This window comes from Moschus berezovskii, chromosome 7 (genome assembly GCF_049115385.1).
Source record: "Moschus berezovskii isolate FMDL1 chromosome 7, NW_MosBer_1.0, whole genome shotgun sequence".
Taxonomy (NCBI): domain Eukaryota; kingdom Metazoa; phylum Chordata; class Mammalia; order Artiodactyla; family Moschidae; genus Moschus; species Moschus berezovskii.
The window spans coordinates 53,591,783-53,612,342 of record NC_142466.1 but is presented as its reverse complement, the minus strand read 5'-3'; the positions used below and the strand labels follow the sequence as shown (position 1 = coordinate 53,612,342).

Below are 20,560 nucleotides of genomic sequence, written 5' to 3'. Positions count from 1 at the left end.
CACTGCTGTGTTTTCTAAATTTGCTGACAAACTGAGCGCAGCACTTTAACAGCATCATCTTTTAGGATGTTAAATTGCTCAACTGGAATTTCATCACCTTCATTAGCCTTGTTTGTAATAAAGCTTCCTTAGGCCCACTTGACTTCAGATTCCAGGATATCTGGCTCTAGGTGAGTGACCACACCATCATGGTTATCTGGATCATTAAGACTTTTCTTGTATAGTTCTGTGTATTCTTTCCATGTCTTAATCTTTTCTGCTTCTGTTATGTCCTTACCTTTTTTGTCCTTTATCATGCCCTTCCTTGCATGAAATGTCTCTTTGATATTTCCAATGTTTGTAGTCTTTCCCATTCTATTGTTTTCCTGAATTTCTTTGCATTATTTAAGACCTTTTTATCTCTCCTTGACATTCTCTGAAACCCTTCATTCAGTTAGTTATATCTTTCCCTTTCTCTCTTGCCTTTCGCTTCTCTTCTTTTCTCTGCTATTTTTAAAGCCTCTTCAGACAACCACTTTGCCTTCTTGCATTTATCTTTGGAATGGTTTTGGTCACTGACTTCTGTACAATGTTCCGAACCTCTGTCCATAGTTCTTCAGGCAGTCTATCAGATCTAATCCCTTGAATCTGTTCATCACTTCTACTGTATAATCATAAGGGATTTGATTCAGGTCATACCTGAATGGCCTAGTGGTTTTCCCTGCTTGCTTTGATTTAAACCTGAGTTTTACAATACGGAACTCATGATCTGAGCCGGTGAGCTCCAGGTCTTGTTTTTGCTAACTATGTAGAGCTTCTCCATCATTGGCTGCAAAAATAATTTTCGATCTGATTTCGGTATTGACCATCTGGTGATGTCCATGTGTTGAGTTGTTGCTTGTGTTGGGAAAGAGTGTTTGCTATGACCAGTGTGTTCTCTTGGCAAAACTCTTCTTAGTTTTTGCCCTGCTTTATTTTGTACTCCAAGGCCAGATTTTCCTGTTATCCTGTTTATCTCTTGATATCCTACTTTTGCTTTCAAATCCCCTGTGATGAAAAGGACATTTTTTTTGGGGGGGGGGGGTGTTAGTTCTAGAAGGTGTTCTAGAAAGTGCTGTAGGTCTTCATAGAACTGGTCAACTTCAGCTTCTTCAGGATCAGTGGTTAGGGCACTGGATTGGGGTTGGACTACCATGATATTGAATGGTTTGCCTTGGAAATGAACTGAGATCATTCTGTCATTTTTGAGATTGCACCCAATTACTGCATTTTGGACTCTTTTTGTTGACTGTGAGGGGTAATTCCTTCTAAGGGATTCTTGCCTACAGTAGTAGACATAATAGTCATCTGGATTAAATTTGCCCAGTCCACTTTAGTTCACTGATTTCAAAGTGATGATATTTTCAAGGCCATCTCTTGCTTGACCACATCCAATTTCTCTTGATTGATGGACCTAACATTCCAGGTCCTAATATTGTTCTTTAAAGCACTGGACTTTACTTTCATCAACAGACCCATCCACAATGGAGCCTCGTTTCCACTTTGGCCCAGTTCCTTCATTTTTTCTGGCACTGTTAGTAATTGCCCTCCACAATTCTCCAATTGCATATTGGACACCTTTTAACCTCGGGGTCTCATCTTCTGGTGTTATGTCTTTTTGCCTTTTCATACTGTCCATGGGGTTCTTTAGTTAAGAATACTGGAGTAGTTTGCCATTCCCTCCTCCAGTAGACCACATTTTGTCAGAACTCTTCACTGTGACTATGTGTCTTTGGGTGGTCCTACACTGCATGACTCATAGCTTCATTGAGGCATGCAAGCCCCTTCACCATGTGAAGGCTGTGTCCTTCTAATGTATTGTTGAATAGGTTTGCTCGTCCTTTGTTGAGGATTTTTGCGTCTATATTCAGAAGTGGTATTGGCATGTAAGTTTCTTTTTGTTGTATCTTTGACCAGTTTTGGTGGCCTCATAGGATGAGTTTGGGAGTATTCCTTCCTCTGTAATTTTGGGCAACAGTTTCAGAGGACAGGTGTTACATCTTCTCTATATGTTTGATGTAATTCACCTGTGAAGACATCTGCTCTTGGACACTGTTGGGGGTTTTTAAACCACAGTTTCCATTTAAGTACTTGTGATTGGTCTGCTCATATTTTCTATTTATTACTGGTTCAGTCTTGGGAGACTGTACCTTTCTAAGAATTTTTCCATTTCTGCTAGATTGTCTTTTTATTGGCATATAGTTGCTTTTATTGTTGTTCAGTTGCTAAGTCATGTCTGACTCTTTGTGACCCCATGAACTGCAGCACACTAGTCTTTCCTGTCTTTCACTATCTCCCTGAGTTTGTTCAAACTCATGTCCATTGAGTCAGTCATGCCATCCAACCATTTCGTCCTCTGTCATCCCCTTCTCTTATTGCCCTCAATCCTCCCTAGCATCAGTCTTTTATGGTGAGTTGGCTCTTTGTATATGTGGCCAATGATTTGGAGCTTCAGCATCAGTCTTTCCAATGAATAGTCAGGGTTGATTTCCTTTAGGAGTGACTGGTTTGATCTTGCAGTCCAGAGGACTCTCAAGAGTCTTCTCCAGTACCACAACTGGAAAGCATCACTTCTTCAGCGCTCAGCTTGCTTTATGGTCCACCTCTCAGATCCGTATGTGACTACCTGAAAAACCATAGTTTTGACTATACAAACCTTTGTTGGCAAAGTGATATCTTGACTTTTTAATACGCTGCCTAGGTGTGTCACGACTTTTCTTCCAAGGAGAAAAAGTCTGCAGTGATTTTGGAGTCCAAGAAAATAAAATCTGTCACTGTTTCTACTTTTTCTCCATCTATTTGTCATGAAGTGATCATGGATGCCACGATCTTTGTTTTTTGAATGTTGAGTGTTGTTTTTTGAAACAAAGATGAATATTTTCAATGATAAAAGATAAAATTCACAATGAAGATAGACATCATAAACCATTAGACACCTAACAACAAAGAAACAAAGATACAGAAAGCAAAAATCGGAAGAAATAGAAAAGAAAAAAATACATAATCATATTGAGACATATTAAGATTTCTCTGAGAATATATTTCTCTGAGTACAGAAAAAATAAGAACAGGAGCATCTTGAATGATGCCATTAATAATTTAAATATATTTAATTATATTTAATCAATTTACATTAATCTTATATCTCACACAAACATATTTAAAATTTTTATCTCATATGTTGTTATTAGATGTCCATAGGATATTTAGAAAAACTGGCAAAAAGTAATACTAAATTTCAAAAATTAGAATTCTTTGTGTGTGATTCAGTTATATCTATATACATATAATACTTTTGAAATTATTTTCCATAATAGATTATTACAAGATATTGACTATAGTTCCCTGGTTTATACAGTAAACCTTTGTTGTTTGTTGCATATCTGTTTTTCTTAAATTAGAAATCTAGCATTCTATTCATACTAAGTCAAACAAATAGAATCAAAATGTCATAAATTATTTCAGTTCAGTTCAGTTCAGTCGCTCAGTCGTGTCCGACTCTCCGCGACCCCATGAATCACAGCACGCCAGGCCTCCCTGTCCATCACCAACTCCCGGAGTATACTCAAACTCATGTCCACAGAGTTGGTGATGCCATCCAGCCATATCATTCTCCATCGTCCCCTTCTCCTCCCTTCCCAGCATCAGAGTCTTTTCCAGTGAGTCAACTCGTCGCATGAGGTGGTCAAAGTATTGCAGTTTCAGCTTCAGCATCAGTCCCTCCAATGAACATCCAGGATTGATCTCCCTAGGAATGGACTGGTTTGATCTCCTTGCAGTATAAGGGACTCTCAAGAGTCTTCTCCAACACCACAGTTCAAAAGCATCGATTCTTTGGCGATCAGCTTTCTTCACAGTCCAACTCTCACATCCATACATGACCACGGGAAAAACCATAGCCTTGACTAGACGGACCTTGGTTGGCAAAGTAATGTCTCTGCTTTTTAATATACTATCAAGGTTGGTCATAACTTTCCTTCCAAGGAGCAAGCGTCTTTTAATTTCATGGCTGCAATCAGCATCTGCAGTGATTTTGGAGCCCAAAAAAATAAAGTCTGACACTGTTTCCACGGTTTTTCCATCTATTTCCCATGAAGTGATGGGACCAGATGCCATGATCTTTGTTTTCGGAATGTTGAGCTTCAAGCCAACCTTTTCACTCTCCTCTTTCACTTTCATCAAGAGGCTTTTGAGTTCGTCTTCACTTTCTGCCATAAGCGTAGTGTCATCTGCATATCTGAGGTTATTGATATTTCTCCCAGCAATCTTGATTCCACCTTGTGCTTCTTCCAGCCCAGCGTTCCTCATGATGTACTCTGCATATAAGTTAAATAAGCAAGGTGACAATATACCACCTTGACGTACTCCTTTTCCTATTTGGAACCAGTCTGTTGTTCCATGTCCAGTTCTAACTGTTGCTTCCTGACCTGCATACAGGTTTCTCAAGAGGCAGGTCAGGTGATCTGGGATTCCCATCTCTTTCAGAGTTTTCCACAGTTTATTGTGATCCACACAAGTCAAAGGCTTTGGCATAGTCAATGAAGCAGAAATAGATGTTTTTCTGAAACTCTCTTGCTTTCTCCATGATCCAGCGGATGTTGGCAATTTGATCTCTGGTGCCTCTGCCTTTTCTAAAACCTGCTTGAACATCTGGGAGTTCACGGTTTACATACTGCTGAAGCCTGGCTTGGAGAATTTTGAGCATGACTTTACTAGCGTGTGAGATGAGTGCAATTGTGCGGTAGTTTGAGCATTCTTTGGCATTGCCTTTCTTTGGGATTGGAATGAAGACTGACTTCTTCCAGTCCTGTGGCCACTGCTGAGTTTTCCAAATCTGCTGGCATATTGAGTGCAGCACTTTCACAGCATCATCTTTCAAGACTTGAAATAGCTCAACTGTAATTCCATCACCTCCACTAGCTTTGTTCGTAGTGATGCTTTCTAAGGCACACTTGACTTCACATTCCAAGATGTCTGGCTCTAGGTCAGTGATCATGTTATCGTGACTATCTTGGTCATGAAGATCTGTTTTGTACAGTTCTTCTGTGTATTCCTGCCACCTCTTCTTAATATCTTCTGCTTCTGTTAGGTCCATACCATTTCTGTCCTTTATCGAGCCCATCTTTGCATGAAATGTTCCCTTGGAATCTCTTAATTTTCTTGAAGAGGTCTCTTGTTTTTCCTATTCTGTTGTTTTTCTCTATTTCTTTGCAGTGATCACTGAGGAAGTCTTTCTTATTAGTCTTTCTTAAATTATTTAGCTAGGTGAAAATTTCATATTTGTTCTATATATATATTACACATCATTTATATGTATAGAAAAGCTTCTCTAGTACGCTTAATAAAGTCTTGAGAAAGAACATAAAAAAAGAGATGGAGAGATTGGAAAACATAAACTAAATGAAACGGGAGCACTGAATATGAAATAGAAAAAGTGAAAGATAAAAGCAAAAGATCCTCATATAGTCCAGTTGTTTTTAAACATGGCTGCTGATCAGAAACATATCTGGCATTCTGGCAAAAAAGAAAAAAGCAATACCTGGGCATTTGTATAATTCAGAAAATTCCAAGATAATTCTACTATCTGGATTTTAAAAAGTGATTACAGATTTTTCTACTAAATGGTAGTTTTGGTGACATAGAATTCTATTATTTTTCTGTTGACTAATCATGATACAATGGTATTGAGTAAGATCCCCTGGAGAAGAAAACGGTAACCCACTCCAGTATTCTTACCTAGAGAATCCCATGGACGGAGAAGCCTGGTAGGCTACAGTCCATGGGATCGCAAAGAGTCGGACACGACTGAGCGACGGAACGGAACGGAATAGTTACATAATCAAAATAGTAAAAGATCTTTATTAGTTTTCACAATTTATAGCCAGGCAAAAAATTAAAGATAATTAACCATTGTAAGCCATAAGTAACCTAACAATGTAAAATAATTACATACAATGAGGGGTCAAGCAGAGTGATGTGTTAAGTGAAAGTCATACATGCACAAGTTCTCATCTGCTCAGCCAGTCTGTCTTTTGGTTGATGCATTTGGTCCATTTACATTTAAGGTAATTATCAATATGTGTGATCTTATTACCATCTTCTTAATTGTTTGGGGTTTATTTTCTGTAGGTAGGTCTTTTCCTTCTCTTGTTTCTTGCCTAGAGATGTTCCTTTAGCATTTATTGTAAAGTCGGTTTGGTGGTGGTGAATTCTCTTAATTTTTGCTTGTCTGAAAAGCTTTTTGATTTCTCCATTAAATCTGAAGGAGAGTTTTTCTGGGTAGAGTATTCTTAGTTGTAGGTTCTTCCCTTTCATTACTTTAAATATTCATGCCATTCCCTTGTGGCCTGTCAAGTTTCTGTTGAAAAATCAGCTAATAGCCTGATGGGAGTTCCCTTGTATGTTGTCATTTTTCCCTTGTTGCTTTTAATATTTTATCTCTGTCTTTAATTTTTGTCAGTTTGATTACTATGTGTCTTGGTGTGTTCCTCCTTGGGTTTATCCTGCCTGGGACTCTGTGGTTCCTGGACTTGGTTGATTACTTCCTTTTCCATGTTAGGGAAGTTTTCAGCTAGTATCTCCTCAAATATTTTCTCAGGTCCCCTTTCTCTCTCTCTTCTCATGCTGTGACCCCTGTAATATGAAAGTTCATGCATTTATTATTGTCCCAGAGGTCTTTTAGGCTGTCTTCATTTCTTTTCATTCTTTTTTCTATGTTCTGGTCTGTGGCAGTGATTTCTACCATTCTGTCCTCCAGGTCATTTATCCATTGTTCTGCCTCAGTTATTCTGCTATTGATTCATCTCTTGATTCTAGTGATTCATCTCTGTTTGTTCTTTAGTTCTTCTAGGTCTTTAGTAAACATTTCTTGCATCTTCTCAATCTTTGTCTCCTTTCTTTTTCTGAGATCCTGAATCATCTTCACTATCACTCTGAATTCTTTTTCTGAAAGGTTGCCTATTTCTAATTTATTTGTTTCTCTGGGGTTTTACCTTGTCCCTTAAACTGGGACATAACTTTCTGCTTTTTCATGCTGATTAGCTTTTTGTAATGTAGTTTTGTTTTAGTCACTGTGGGGTTGTGATTCTTCTTGCTTCTTCTGTCTGACATTCTGATGGAGGAGGCTAAGAGGCTTGTGTGGGTTTCCCTAGTAGCTAAGCTGGTCAAGAATCTACCTGCAATGCAGGAGACCCCGATTCAATTCCTGGCTCAGGAAGATCCCCTGGAGAAGGGATAGGCTACCCACTCTAGTATTCTTGGGCTTCCCTGGTGGCTTAGACAGTAAAGAATCCACCTGCAATGTGGGAGACTTGGGTTTGATCCCTGGGTTGGGAAAATCCTCTTGAGAAGGGAAAGGTTACCCACTCCAGTATTCTGGCCTGGAGAATTCCATGGCCTGCATAGTCCATGAGATAGCAAAGAGTTGGACACGACTGAGTAACTTAAAATATAATGTAAGAGGCTTGTGTAAGCTTCAGAGAGTGGTGATGGGAAACACTGGGTCTTGCTCTGGTGGGCAGGGCCTTGCTCAACTGGATTAAAGTTTTAATCCAGTTATCTGTAGATGAGTGGGGTTGTACTTTCTCCCTGGTAAGTTTTTTGGCCTGAGGCCACCCAGCCCTCCGGTCTTCAGGGGCAATGGTGGGGTTGGTGGATCCTCCAAGAGGGTTTACACCAAAGGGGACCTTCCTAGACTGCTGTTGCCAGTCCCCCCATCCCTGTGGTGAGGCCCTGCTGACCCAAGCCTCCACAGGGACCCGCCAACACTAGTAAACGAGTAGTTTTGGTTCAGTCTCTTGTGGAGTCACTGCTCCTTTCCTCTGAGCCTTGGTGCACACAAGGTTTTGTTTGTGCCCTCTCAAGACTGGAGTCTCGGTTTCTACCAGTCCTGTGGAAGTCTTGTAATCAAATTCCACTGGCCTTCAAGGTCAGATTCACCGTTCCCTTTGTTGCGTCTCCAGGCTGGGAAGCCTGATGTGGGGTTCTGAACCTTCACAACAGTGGGAGAACTTCTTTGGTATTATTGTTCTCCGTTTTGGTATTATTTGTTCTCCATCTGGTGGGTATTGGATTTGATTTTATCGTGATTGTGCCCCTCCTACTGTCTTGCTGTGGCTTCTACTTTGTCTTTGGACATGAGGTATCTCTTTTTCATTGGTTCCAGCATCATCCTGTTGATGGTTATTCAACAGCTAGTTGTGATTTTGATGCTCTCGCAGGAGGAAATGAGCTCACGTCCTTTTACTCTGCCATCTTTGAAGGTTGAGTTTTAAGCCAGCTTTTCCACTCTCCTTTCTCCTTCATCAAGAGGCTCTTTAATTCCTCTTTGTTTTCTGCCTTTCGAGTGGTATCATCTGCATATGAGATTATTAATATTTCTCCCAGCAATCTTGATTCCATCTTGTGCTTCATCTAGCCTGGCATTTTGCATGATGTCTTCTGCATATAAGTTAAATAAGCAGGGTGACACTATACAGCTTTGATGTACTCTTTCCCCAATTTTGAAACAGTCTCTTATTCCATATGTCTGGTTCTAACTGTTGCTTCTTGACCTATATACAGGTTTCTCAGTGGGCAGGCAAGGTGGCCTAGTGTTCCCATCTCTTTCAGAATTTTCCAGTTTATTGTGATGCACACAGTCAAAGGTTTTAGCATAGTCAATGATGCGGAGTAGACGTTTTTCTAGAATTCCCTTGCTTTTTCTATGATCCAGCAGATGCTGGCAATTTGATCTCTGGTTTCTCTGCCTTTTCTAAATGCTATTTGTACATCTGCAAGTTCTTGATTCATGTACTGCTAACTCCTAGCTTTTGAAGGATTTTGAGCAAAACCTTGCTAGCATGTGAAGTAAGTTTGGTAGTTTGAACATTCTTTGGCATTGCTCTTTTTTGGGATTAGAATGAAAACTGACCTTTTTCAGTCCAGTGGCCACTGCTAAGTTTTCCAAATTTGCTTGCATAATGAGTGCAGCACTTTCACAGCATCATCTTTTAGGATTAGAAATAGCTCAAATGGAATTCCATCACCTCCACCAGCTTTGTTTGTACTAATGCTTCTTAAGGCCTACTCAACTTCACATTCCAGGATATCTGACTCTTGGTGAGTGATCACACCATCATCATTATCCCAGCCATTAAGATCTTTTTTTGTGTAATTCTTCTATTCTTGCCACCTCTTCTTAATGTCTTCTGTGTCTGTTAGTTCCTTACCATTTGTGTCCTTTATTGTGCTCATCTTTGCATGAAATGTTCCCTTGGTATCTCTAATTTTCTTGAAGAGATCTCTGGTTCTTCCCATTGTATTGTTTTCCTCTTATTTCTTTGGATTGTTCACTTAAGGCTTTCTTATCTCTCCTTGCTATTCTTTGGAACTCTGCATTCAGTTGGGTATATCTTTTTTTGTCTCCTTTGCCTTTTGCTTCTCTTCTTTTCTCAGGTATTTGTAAGGCTTCCCCAGACAACCATTTTCCTTCTTGCATTTTTCTTGGGGACGGTTTCCATCACCACCTCCTGTAGAATGATATGAACTTCCATCCTTAGTTCAGGCACTCTGTCTACTAGTTCTTCAGGCACTGTCTACCAGATATAGTCCCTTGAATCTATTTGTCACCTCCACTATATAATCATAAGGGATTTAAGTCATATCTGAATGGCCTAGTGGTTTTCCCCTACTTTCTTCAATTTAAGCCTGAAGTTTGCAGTAAGGAGCTGCTGATCTGAGCCAGTCAGCTCCAGGTCTTGTTTTTGCTGATTGTACAGAGCTTCTCCATCATAATCCATCTGATTTTGGTATTGACCATTTGGTGATGTCCACATGAAGTTATCTCTTGTGTTGTTTGAAAAGAGTGTTTGCTATCACCAGTGCATTCTCTTGGCAAAACTGTTAGCCTTTTCCCTGTTTCATTTTGTACTCCATGGCCAAAGTTGCCTGTTACTCCAGGTATCTCTTCCTACTTTTGCATTCCAGTCCATGTTGAAAAGGACATCTCTTTTTAGTGTTAGTTCTAGGAGGTCTTTTACGTCTTCAGAGACTCATTCAACGTTTCTTCAGCATTAGTTGTTGGGGCATATATTTGGATAACCATAGTGTTGAATGGTTTGCCTTAGAAACAAACCAAGATCATTCTGTCATTTTTGAGATTGCACCCAAGTACTGTATTTTGGACTCTTTTGTTGACTGTGAGGGCTACTCCATTCCTTCTAAGGGATTCTTGCCCACAGTAGTAGATATAATGGTAATCTAAATTAAATTTGCTCATTCCCATCCATCTTAGTTCACTGATTGCCAAAACACTGATGTTCAGTCTTGCTATCTCTTGCTTGACCACATCCAATTTCCCTTGATTGATGGACCTAACATTCCAGGTTCCTATGCAATACTGGTTTTTATAGCATCGGAGTTTACTTTCACCACCAGACACATCCACAACTGGGCATCGTTTCTGCTTTGGCGCAACCTCTTCATTCTTTCTAGAACTGTTTATTTGCTCTTACCCAGTAGCATATTGGACACCTACCAACCTAGGGAGCTCATCTTTCACTGTCATATCTTTTTGCCTTTTCGTATTGTTCATGCGGTTCGCAAGGCAAGAATACTGGTTTGCCATTCTCTTCTCCAGTGGACCACATCTTGTCAAGCCCTGACTAGCAGGGATATCTGCTTCAGCTGCTCCACATAGCTGGATGACATGCCCGGTGCCATAGTTGTCCCACTGCTGGTCCTCATTAAGTGTGTAAACCTTCACCAGCCATTCATTGGATGTTGATCATCGTGCTGTCCCAGTGCTGAGGCAGAAGCCCTGCAGGGGTCGTTGGGAAGGGGGTCCAGGTAAGGCTGGAGCCGATGTTGGATGATGCCCAGGAGCGGAGGGCAGCCTGTGGTTATCCAGGTCATTAAGAACTTCTTTGTACAGTTCTGTGTATTCTTGCCACCTCCTGTTAATCTCTTCTGCTTCTGTTAGGTCCTTGCTGTTTTTTCCTTTATTGTGCCCGTCTTTTCATGAAATGTTCCCTGGGTATCTCTAGGATTTTTTAAGAGATCTCTAGTTTTTCCCATTCTATTGTTTTCCTCTATTTCTTTACATTGTTCACTTAAGAAGGCTTTCTTATCTCTCCTTGTTATTCTTTGGAACTCTGCATTCAGATGGGTATGTCTTTCCCTTTCTCCTTTGCCTCTCACTTTTCTTGGGTATTTATAAGGCCTCCTCAGACAACCACTTTGCCTTGTATTTCTTTTCTTTGGGATAATTTTGGTCAGCACTTCCTGAATATTATGAACCTCCATTTATAGTTCTTTAGATACTCTGTCTACCAGATCTAATCCCTTGAATCTGTTTGTCACTTCCACTGTATAATCATAAGGGATTTGACATAGGTCATACATGAATGGCCTAGTGGTTTTCCCTACTTTCTTCAATTTGAGCCTGAAATTTTCAATAAGGAGCTGATGATCTGAGCCACCCACAGTCAGCTCCAGGTCTTGTTTTTTGTTGACTGTATAGAGCTACTCCATCTTTGGGTGCAAAGAATATAAACAGCCTGATTTCAGTATTGACCGTCTGGTGATGTCCACGTGTAGAGTAGTCTCTTGCGTTGTTGGAAGAGGGTGTTATCTATAACCGGTGCATTCTCTTAGCAAAACTGTTAGCGTTTGCCCTGCTTTACTTTGTACTCCATGGCCAAACTTGCCTGTTAATCCAGGTATCTCTTGACTTACTACTTTTGCACTCTTGTACCCTATGATGAAAAAGACATCTTTTTTGGGGGGGAGGGGTGGTGTTCTATTTAAGATAGTTGCTTTTAGTAGTCTCTTAATGTCTTTTGTATTTCTGTGATATTAGTAATAACCTTTTTTAATTTCAGAATTTTAATGATTTGGACACTGTTTATTCTTGATGAGTCTGGCTAAAACTGTATCTTGTTTGGAAAAATGTCTATTCAGATCCTCCATCCACTTTTAAATAGGCAGACTTATTTTTTCATATTAAGCTGAGTTCTTTATATACTTTGGATGTTAATCCTTTATCAGATATATTATTTGCAGATATTTTCTCCCATTCTGTAGGTTGCCTTTTCGTTACTAGTTTCCCTTTCCTGTGCAGAAGCTTTTTAGTTTGTTGTCCAATCTGTTTACTTTTGCTTCTGTTGTTTTTACTTTTGGTGTCAAAAACTGCCTTTCTAAAACTTATGTCAGGGAGCTTACCACATATCTTTCTTCTAGGAGTTTTGTGGTTTCATGTCTGGTGTTTAAGTTTTTAATTCACTTAATTTTTGTGTGCAGTGTAAGTTAGTGGACCAGTTTCATTCTTTTGCATGAACGTTTCCAATGTTATTTCTTAAAGAGATTGCCCCTTCCCCACTCTATGTTCTTAACTCCTTTGTCATAAATTAACTGATCGCATTTGTGTAGGTTTATTTCTGGGCTCTCATTTCTGTTCCATTGACCTGTGTAATTGTTTCTATGCTGACAAAGTTATATACTATATATATTACTATAACATACAACATCAGTTTGATCGTGGATTCACTTATACCTGGAATTTTCACTGAATACATACTACAGTACTACACAATCAGTGGTACAGTACTACACAATCAGTGGTTCGTTGAATCCTTGGGTATGGTACTACAGATATGGAGGGCTGGCTGTTAAGTTATACAAATAGATGACTGTGAGGAAGGCTGGTCCCCTTAACCCCTCCATTGTTGAAGGGCCAACTGTAGTTTGAAATCAGGGTGTGTGATGCCTCCAGCTTTCTTTTCTCAAGATTGCTTTAGCTATTGAGATCTCTTTTGGTTCTGTATGAATTTTAGAATTGTTCGTTCTATTTCTGTGAAAAATGCCATTGGAATTTTGTTAGGAATTGCATTGAATTAAAAGATTGCTTTGAGTAGTTTGAACATTTTAACAAAATCTTCCCATTAGCACAGAGTTATCTTTTTATTCAATTCCTTTCATTAATGTCTTGTACTTTTCAATATATAGGTCTTTCACCTCCTTGGTTAATTAATTTCTAAGTATTTTATTCTATTTTATATAACTGCAAGAGGTTGTTTTGTTCTTTTTTTGATAGTTCATTATTAGTGTATAAAAATAGAGATTTTTTTGCATTGATCCTGTATCCTGAAACATTACTGAATTCATTTACTGTAAATTTTTTTGTAGAGTCTTAAGGGCTTTCTGTATCATATCATGTCATGAATAACTAGTGACAGTTTTAGTATTTTCTTGCCAATTTGGATGCCTTTTATTCATTTTTCTTGGTTAATTCCTCGTTAGGGCTTCAGTACTCTGTTGAATGTAAGTGGTGAAAGTGGGCATCCTTGTCTTGTTCCTGCTGTTCAGAGGAAAAGCTTTCAGCATTATACTGTTAAATATGATGTTAGTTCTGGGATTGTCATATATGGCCTTTGTTATGTTGAGATATGTTACTTCTGTCCCCACTTTTGAGTGTTTTATTATGAATTGATGTTGTATGAACTGATGTTGAAGTCTAGATGTCAGATATTTTCTTGTATCTCATGAGATGATTTGGAGAAGGCAACAGCAACCCACTCCAGTACTCTTTGCCTGGAAAATCCCACGGACAGAGGAAGCTGGTAGGCTGCAGTCCATGGGGTCGCTAAAAGTCAGGCATGACTGAGCAATTTCATTTTCACTTTCATGCATTGGAGAAGGAAATGGCAACCCACTACGGTATTCTTGCCTGGAGAATCCCAGGGACAGAGGAGCCTAGTGGGGTGCCATCTATGGGGTCCCCCAGAATCAGACACGACTGAAGTGACTTAGCAGCAGCAATGAGATGATCATAAGATTTCTATTCTTCATTTTGTTAATTCTTGCATCCCTGGAATAAATCCCACTTGATCTTGGTTTATGTATAGCCCACTTATTAATGTATTGTTGAATTTGGATTGCTAATATTTAGGTGAGGATTTTTACATTTGTGTTCACTTAGGGATACTGGTCTGAAGATTTCTTGTGGCATCTTTGTCTGGTTTTGGTATCAGGATAATGTTGGCCCTGTAGATTGAGTTTGGAAGAGTTTCCTCTTTTTTTTTTTTTTTTTTTTTAAATTTTGGAAGTGTTTGAAAAGGTTTGGTGTTAATTCTCCTTTGAATTTTTGGTTGAATTCACCAATGAAGTCACTTAATTCTGAACTTTGTCTTTTGGGGAGTTTCTGATTACCAAATACAGTCTCATTACGAGTAATCAGTCTGTTCAGATTTTGTTTTTCAGAACTGACTTGATAGGCTGTATGTCTCTAGGAATTTATCCATTTCTTCTAGATCATCTAATCTGTTGGCATATGATAATTCATATTGGTCTTTTATGATCCTTTGTATTTCTGTGGTACCGATTAAAAAATATCTTCTTTCATTTCTGATTTTATTTATGAGTCCTCTCTTTTTTTTTGTGCCTCAGGATGCTGTTTCCTTACCCAGTTTAGGGACGTTTTAAGCCATTTATCTTCAAATAATTTCTCTGCCCATTTCTGTCTTCTTTCTGGAAGCCCTAAAATGTGAATGTTAGCCCTATTTGATAGTTCCCTATAAAACCCCTTACCCTATCTTTTTTCATTTTTTTCCCTCTTGCTGCTCTGATTGGGTGAATTTCACTGCCTTGTCTTCAACTTGATGATTAACTCTATTTAGTCTCCTGCTGAACTTTTCATTTTCATAGTGTACTTTCATATTCAGTTCAATTATATCCTTCAGCTCTGTGACTTATATTTGGTACTTTGTCTTCCAACTCTTCATTGAAATTCTCACTGTATTCATTTATTCTACTCCTCTTTGGTGAGCATCTTCATAATCATTTCTTTGAACATAAATTACTTATCTCCATTTTATTAAGCTTGGCTCTGACCCAACCCCTGGAGCTTTTTCTCTTTCTTCATTTCTTGACTCCCTGTGTTGGTTTCTTGCAGTAGATAAAATAACGACCTCTCTTGGTCTAAAAAGAATGGCTTTTTGTGGATGAAACTTGTTCAACCCTGCCCTAGCCTCTTGTTGTCTCTCAAACTTTTGTGACTGTCCAAACAGCCTATCATATTGTTAACAGCTCCTAGTAGTAGTTGAGGGTATGCCAAGTGAGGTTCTCATTACCTAGATTCAGGCTGATTAGAAGTCAGATCTTCAGGCAGCAGCTTTTAAAAGTATGGACATGTATGTAGTCCTGTGGGACTGCAAGTGTAAACCTGTTGGCCACCAGAGTCAGGAAATTTGGAGGTGTGCCTGGGTGGCAGTCAAAAAAGTTGTGCCTCCAGACACATGTACAAGCTCTTTTCTGGGAAATACCAGCAATCTGGAGCAAGGCAGGAAAGTGCCAGGATGGCATCTGTAGCCTGTATGCCCTGAGAATAACTTTGGAGGCCACAAAGTGTATGCCACACTCGAAGCCTGCTTCTCAGGTCAAAGCTCCAGGACAGATAGAAGCTACATCACAGAAAGACTAGGGTGACGGGTTACTTCAGTCTGCTCTCTATGGCCATGCTTTGCCAAGAACCATCTCTATGATAATCACAGTCCTGTGGGACCCAGGAATGTAAGGCCCCCTGGCCATCACAGCCAGGCAGTCAAGGGGCATCCTCTGCTAGGCAGAAGCTGCAAAGAGTAAGGACTGGATGGGAAAACCAGGATACCAAACGTGTAAAGCTCCCCTCTGGGAGGCACTGGCACTCTGGAGCATGGCAAAGGGAGAGCCTGAAGATAGTACCCCTCTCCCAGACTTCTGCAAAATATTCAGACAGCCCCAGATGAGTGATTAATTGGAAGCCTCTCCCTCAGGCTGTAGACATGATTTTTAATAGGCCCTCACTCTTCACAAAGACTGAGCTCCTGGGTCCAGTGCCTTTTGCTGTGCTCTGGAGATGGTAGCTATTTAAGAACTTTTTCTCCATTCACTACTGTTCCATAGGACTCGATGGCATAAGCCCCATGGTTACCAGAACGAGGGAGTATAGAGGTGCCCACAGGCAGCAGCCACAAAAATCAGAACACAGATTTTTCTGGTGACACTGATTGTTATAGTCCCAAGGGCCCAGGAACACAAGCTCCCCTGGCCGTCAGAGCTAGGTGGTCCAGAGGTGTCCTCTGGGCAGTAGCCAGCAAAACCAGGGCATCAGATGTGAACCCTCTTGTCCAGGAGATACTTGTGCTCCAGTGCATGGGCATGAAAACAGAGCACTTACCAGTCTCTATCCCTGCCAACTAACTCCTACATGTAAATGTCAGAGTAGAGGCCTTTTCTCAGGCAGACTGATGCTTCAGTTTAAGCAGGTGAGCCTCCTTCACTTTGTCTGGGTGTGATCTGTTGCTTCTGAGCTGGGCCCTGGATAGGTGAGTCTGAGCAGACTAGCCTCTGAAGAATCACTTCTCAGATCACTACAGTTTGGGTCTCAGGACACAAGCCTCACTGGTTATCAAAATCAGATGGGGGCTTCTCTTCCAGGTGCAGGTCTTAGAAGTTGGATTGCCTGATGTGGGGTTCAAACTCCTCACTTCTCATCAAGAAGCTCTGGGCTTTCAGTTCTCTTCCAATTTGGGACCCACTGGGGGTGGAGTTTATGGTGAGTTTGTTTCAGCCTCTCCTACCTGCTTGCTTGATGTGTGGCTGTCACTCAGCCAGTGATGAGGAATTTTCTATTATGTAACTGTAGATGCAGTGTGTCTGTGGCAAAAGGTAAGTTCAGGATCTTCAGGATGGGGTTTGACATCTTGAATTGGAATTACCACCCTGAACTAAGTTTCTTGACAGTGGAATCATATGCAGGCTGTATTTTTTATTCTTTGAAATATACATCATTGTGTTTTGCCAGTGGTATATATTAGTGGCTCAGGGATGATACTTTAGATGAGGGCAGCAGGGGGAAATACACAGCGGTCTTGAAGGCTGTGACAACTGGATTTTTATGAGTGTGATGAAAGCCTACCAAGTCTTTCCTCTGAAAACAGTCAGCAAACCACAGGGTGACTCTCTGGATCTTGGCAGAGATTCGTGCTTGTCTCCACTATTCACTCTCTCCCTCTTGAGTAACACAGTGGCTGAAATTTAACTAAGTGTGAAGAAAGCTGATCGCCGAAGAATCGATGCTTTTGAACTGTGGTGTTGGAGAAGACTCTTGAGAGTCCCTTATACTGCAAGGAGATCCAACCAGTCCATTCTAAAGGAGATCAATCCTGGATGTTCATTGGAGGGACTGATGCTAAAGCTGAAACTCCAATACTTTGGCCACCTCATGCGACGAGTTGACTCACTGGAAAAGACTCTGATGCTGGGAAAGGTTGGGGGCGGGAGGAGAAGGGGACGACGGAGAATGAGATGGCTGGATGGCATCACCGATTCTGTGGACATGAGTTTGAGTGTACTCCGGGAGTTGGTGATGGACAGGGAGGCCTGGCGTGCTGTGATTCATGGGGTCGCGGAGAGTCGGACACGACTGAGCGACTGAACTGAACTGAACTGAACACAGCCATATAGGTAAAGATGCCATATTCAAGGCTCTCTTGCAGTCCATCTATTTATACTTACCTTGTAACTGGTTTCTTTAGATGATTTAAATATCTTTTGTTTCTGGTATTTATGGCTTTATTTAGACTAAGATCACCTTACAGTGAGGCAAAGGACTACATTTTCTATCCTTTTGAACACAGACTGCCAAACAGTATTCTGTAAATGGCAGGCATTCAATAGACTTTTCAGCAAATCTGAAAACCAAAATGACTCTTAGAAAGATTCAAAGTATATAAAAAACAGTGCTCATTTAAAAAGACATACACTAAAAGAACATGAAAATAAGCATTTATTACCAACAAAGTAGCATTTCCCACAAAGAGTTTTTTTCCAGTTATACCTGCAGATACATAGTAGCAGGACAAAATTACACTTTTTTTTGCCGTGCTGCACAGCTTGCAGGATCTTAGTTCACTGACCAGGGACTGAACCTGGGCCCTTGGCAGTGAAAGCATGAAGCCCTAACCACTGGACCACCAGGAATTCCCCCACATTACATTTTTTTAGATACTAAAGATTCATACTCCAAAGAAAATAAACACACGTCCAAAAGACAACTAGAAAGCAGCAAGAAATCTTTCCTTTTAATGCTAAAAACCTTAGGCAAATCAATTAAGATTTTGTCATTACAAATAACTGCTTGTCACCTTTTAGGGTTTTAAATATTTTATTCATCAAATAAGACTATTAAATGAAGTTTTTACAATCTGTAATTAAAATAAACTTTTTCAGAAAATATGTGAAGTTTCAAGTGGCTGAGTTATTGTGCAGGACTATTTTATTGTTAAAATACATAATTTATTATTTGCAGCTCAACTTTCAGTGTAAAACCAAGTATTTGTCCACTAGAGATACAAATGCTTACAAACAAGGTTTGGAATAATTATTGGCATATGCAAACTGAAATACTCTTCAGACTTTTTTCACATTGATGATTATTTTGTAGAAATAAGATGACTGGCACTTAGACAATAAATGAACTACACCAAGCACATATAAGTAAAGGTACTTTGCTGGAAAACAAAGTATTTAACAACAAAACATTTGATAACAACATTCATTTACTAACACGTTACCAACATTTTCAATGTTTACATAAGTTGTTTGCACTGGTAAAAATGTTATTTTAACATGCATTAGACTTAGTTTAAGAGGGGAAGGTTCTTTTAAAATTTTTATGAAGAAAAAAATAGCTTTTTAAAGAGAAAATGTCCAAATAAGAGGACGTAGACTTTCATTATTTTTTGACTTAACAAGAATATAAATTTCAGTAGCTATTTAAGAACATACAAAACCCAAACTGAATGCAATTCTTCAATTTAGTCAAATAACCAAGTCAAAAAAATTGTCATTACCTCTACAGATCCAATCCACTATTTAAAGATATGTCCTTGATCCAGTTCTTTATTTTACAAGATTTTAAAGAATAGAATGTTTTGGCACTGTTAATTAGTATAACTCAGAGATAAACAAATGGTTTTCTTATCTGATACTTCCATGCTGCAAGAACAGTTTAAATTAGATTTTCTAAGATACTAGGGTAGGATCAACACTGTAAATTAGAAGGACCTACATAAGCTTAAAGTCTAAAAACATTATGGTTTTAAACAAATCAATGCTTTTGCTCACTCTATATTAACACTGAGAAATTTCAAATATAAACTGTAGAAAACAGTATAAGAAATGTTAAGAAAAATTTTACTAAAAATAATTATAAAAATGCTTTAGAAATTTAAGATGTAAAAATTGACTTTAAATTAAAAAAAGAAAACAAAAACGATTAAGCCAAAAAAAACCCACCCACATTTTACAGGGTTATTCTTTAGAAACTCTTGCCACTTTATTCTTTGTCAATCTTCTGGTTGCATTTTGCATCATCTAGTGGCCATCTTGTGGCATTTCAAAGAAGTCCTACTCCCAGGACTTTCCCCTCCTTTGAGATTCCAATACAATTAGAGTATCTAATTTCATAAAACTTTTTTTAAAAAGGTTCCTAAAATCCCATTTCCTAGTGGAGATAAGGTAATCTTTTTAATAGGAAGAAATGAATAGATTTGTCATAAATTATTACTATACATTAGACATTTCCATATCAAATTTTAAAAATTAAATATAACACTGGGAGAAACTATGACTTAAGCTGTAGAGTCATCTTTAGACTCTGAAAGTAGTTAAAATTACTTTGCAAGTAAAGCTCAGGGTTCCCATCTCAACTAAAACTTCTTGTAATCAAAAATCCCTTCCACTGTAGTTCTGATTTGAGTAGCAAATACTGTAAAAGTAGGGACCCAATCACTTATGGTCAGAGTACTAAGGACACAAGATTTAAATTTTACTACCAGATGATGTTCCACAGAAAGTTATTATGGTCTCTCTTCTTCAACCCATTTGTATCTAATAGCAGGTTTCAAAAATAACTGATCCTTTAGTCTTAATCAGTCTTTTATTCAGCTGAGCCACACTTACGTATAGGATTTAATAGAAAAGTCCCAAAGTTCTTGCCCTTCACTTTCATTGAGAAGGCTGAGTGAATGTAATACGGCGCCGCCGCCTTTGGAAAGCCTTTAAATTCCATCTGTTTGGTTCCAACATATGAGGACCATTGTAGACAAACAATACTGTCATCTTTTCAGAATAAGGAAGATTTTGAAGGAGCTATGAAGTGTTAAAACAAACTGTCATAGAATGCTATATATTAAGCACAACTTTCTGAACTTGCATGTGTAGAGTCAAATATATTTTATTTGTAAAATTAATGAAACTCTTAAAGAAGTTCTCAATTCAACATACACCCTGCCAGATGGTGATTTTTACTTGAATTAGCACATCTGAAACCTGGCCTAAGGACTCATCAACATATCTTGGGAGCCCTCTATATTCACAAGCCAATGGGATCACGCTGCTTCCTAGGTTGACCCTGGAAAAGTATATCCTCCAGAACTTTCCTAGGATAATTTCACTCTTTTATCCACAAAACACCTTTCAAGCAACTTCTACAGTCAGGTACCGTAATAGATTGCTAGCCCGA

General features: G+C 39.1%; 1 protein-coding gene and 1 long non-coding RNA gene across 3 annotated transcripts in view; one reads left to right on the top strand and one right to left on the bottom strand.

Annotated features, from left to right (window-relative positions):
• LOC148777331 (uncharacterized) overlaps window positions 1–20,560 on the top strand; it is a 76,836-nt gene that overhangs the window by 42,209 nt on the left and 14,067 nt on the right. The gene's annotated exons all lie outside the window — the stretch shown is intronic.
• The window catches only part of SMC5 (structural maintenance of chromosomes 5), a 108,756-nt gene continuing 105,999 nt past the window's right edge, over window positions 17,804–20,560 (bottom strand). For both annotated transcript variants that reach the window (XM_055428375.2, XM_088837929.1), the window contains one exon: window positions 17,804–20,187. In XM_055428375.2, coding sequence (XP_055284350.1) covers window positions 20,044–20,187 — 144 coding nt within the window. In that variant the 3' untranslated portion in view covers window positions 17,804–20,043. The remainder of the gene's footprint in view (window positions 20,188–20,560) is intronic.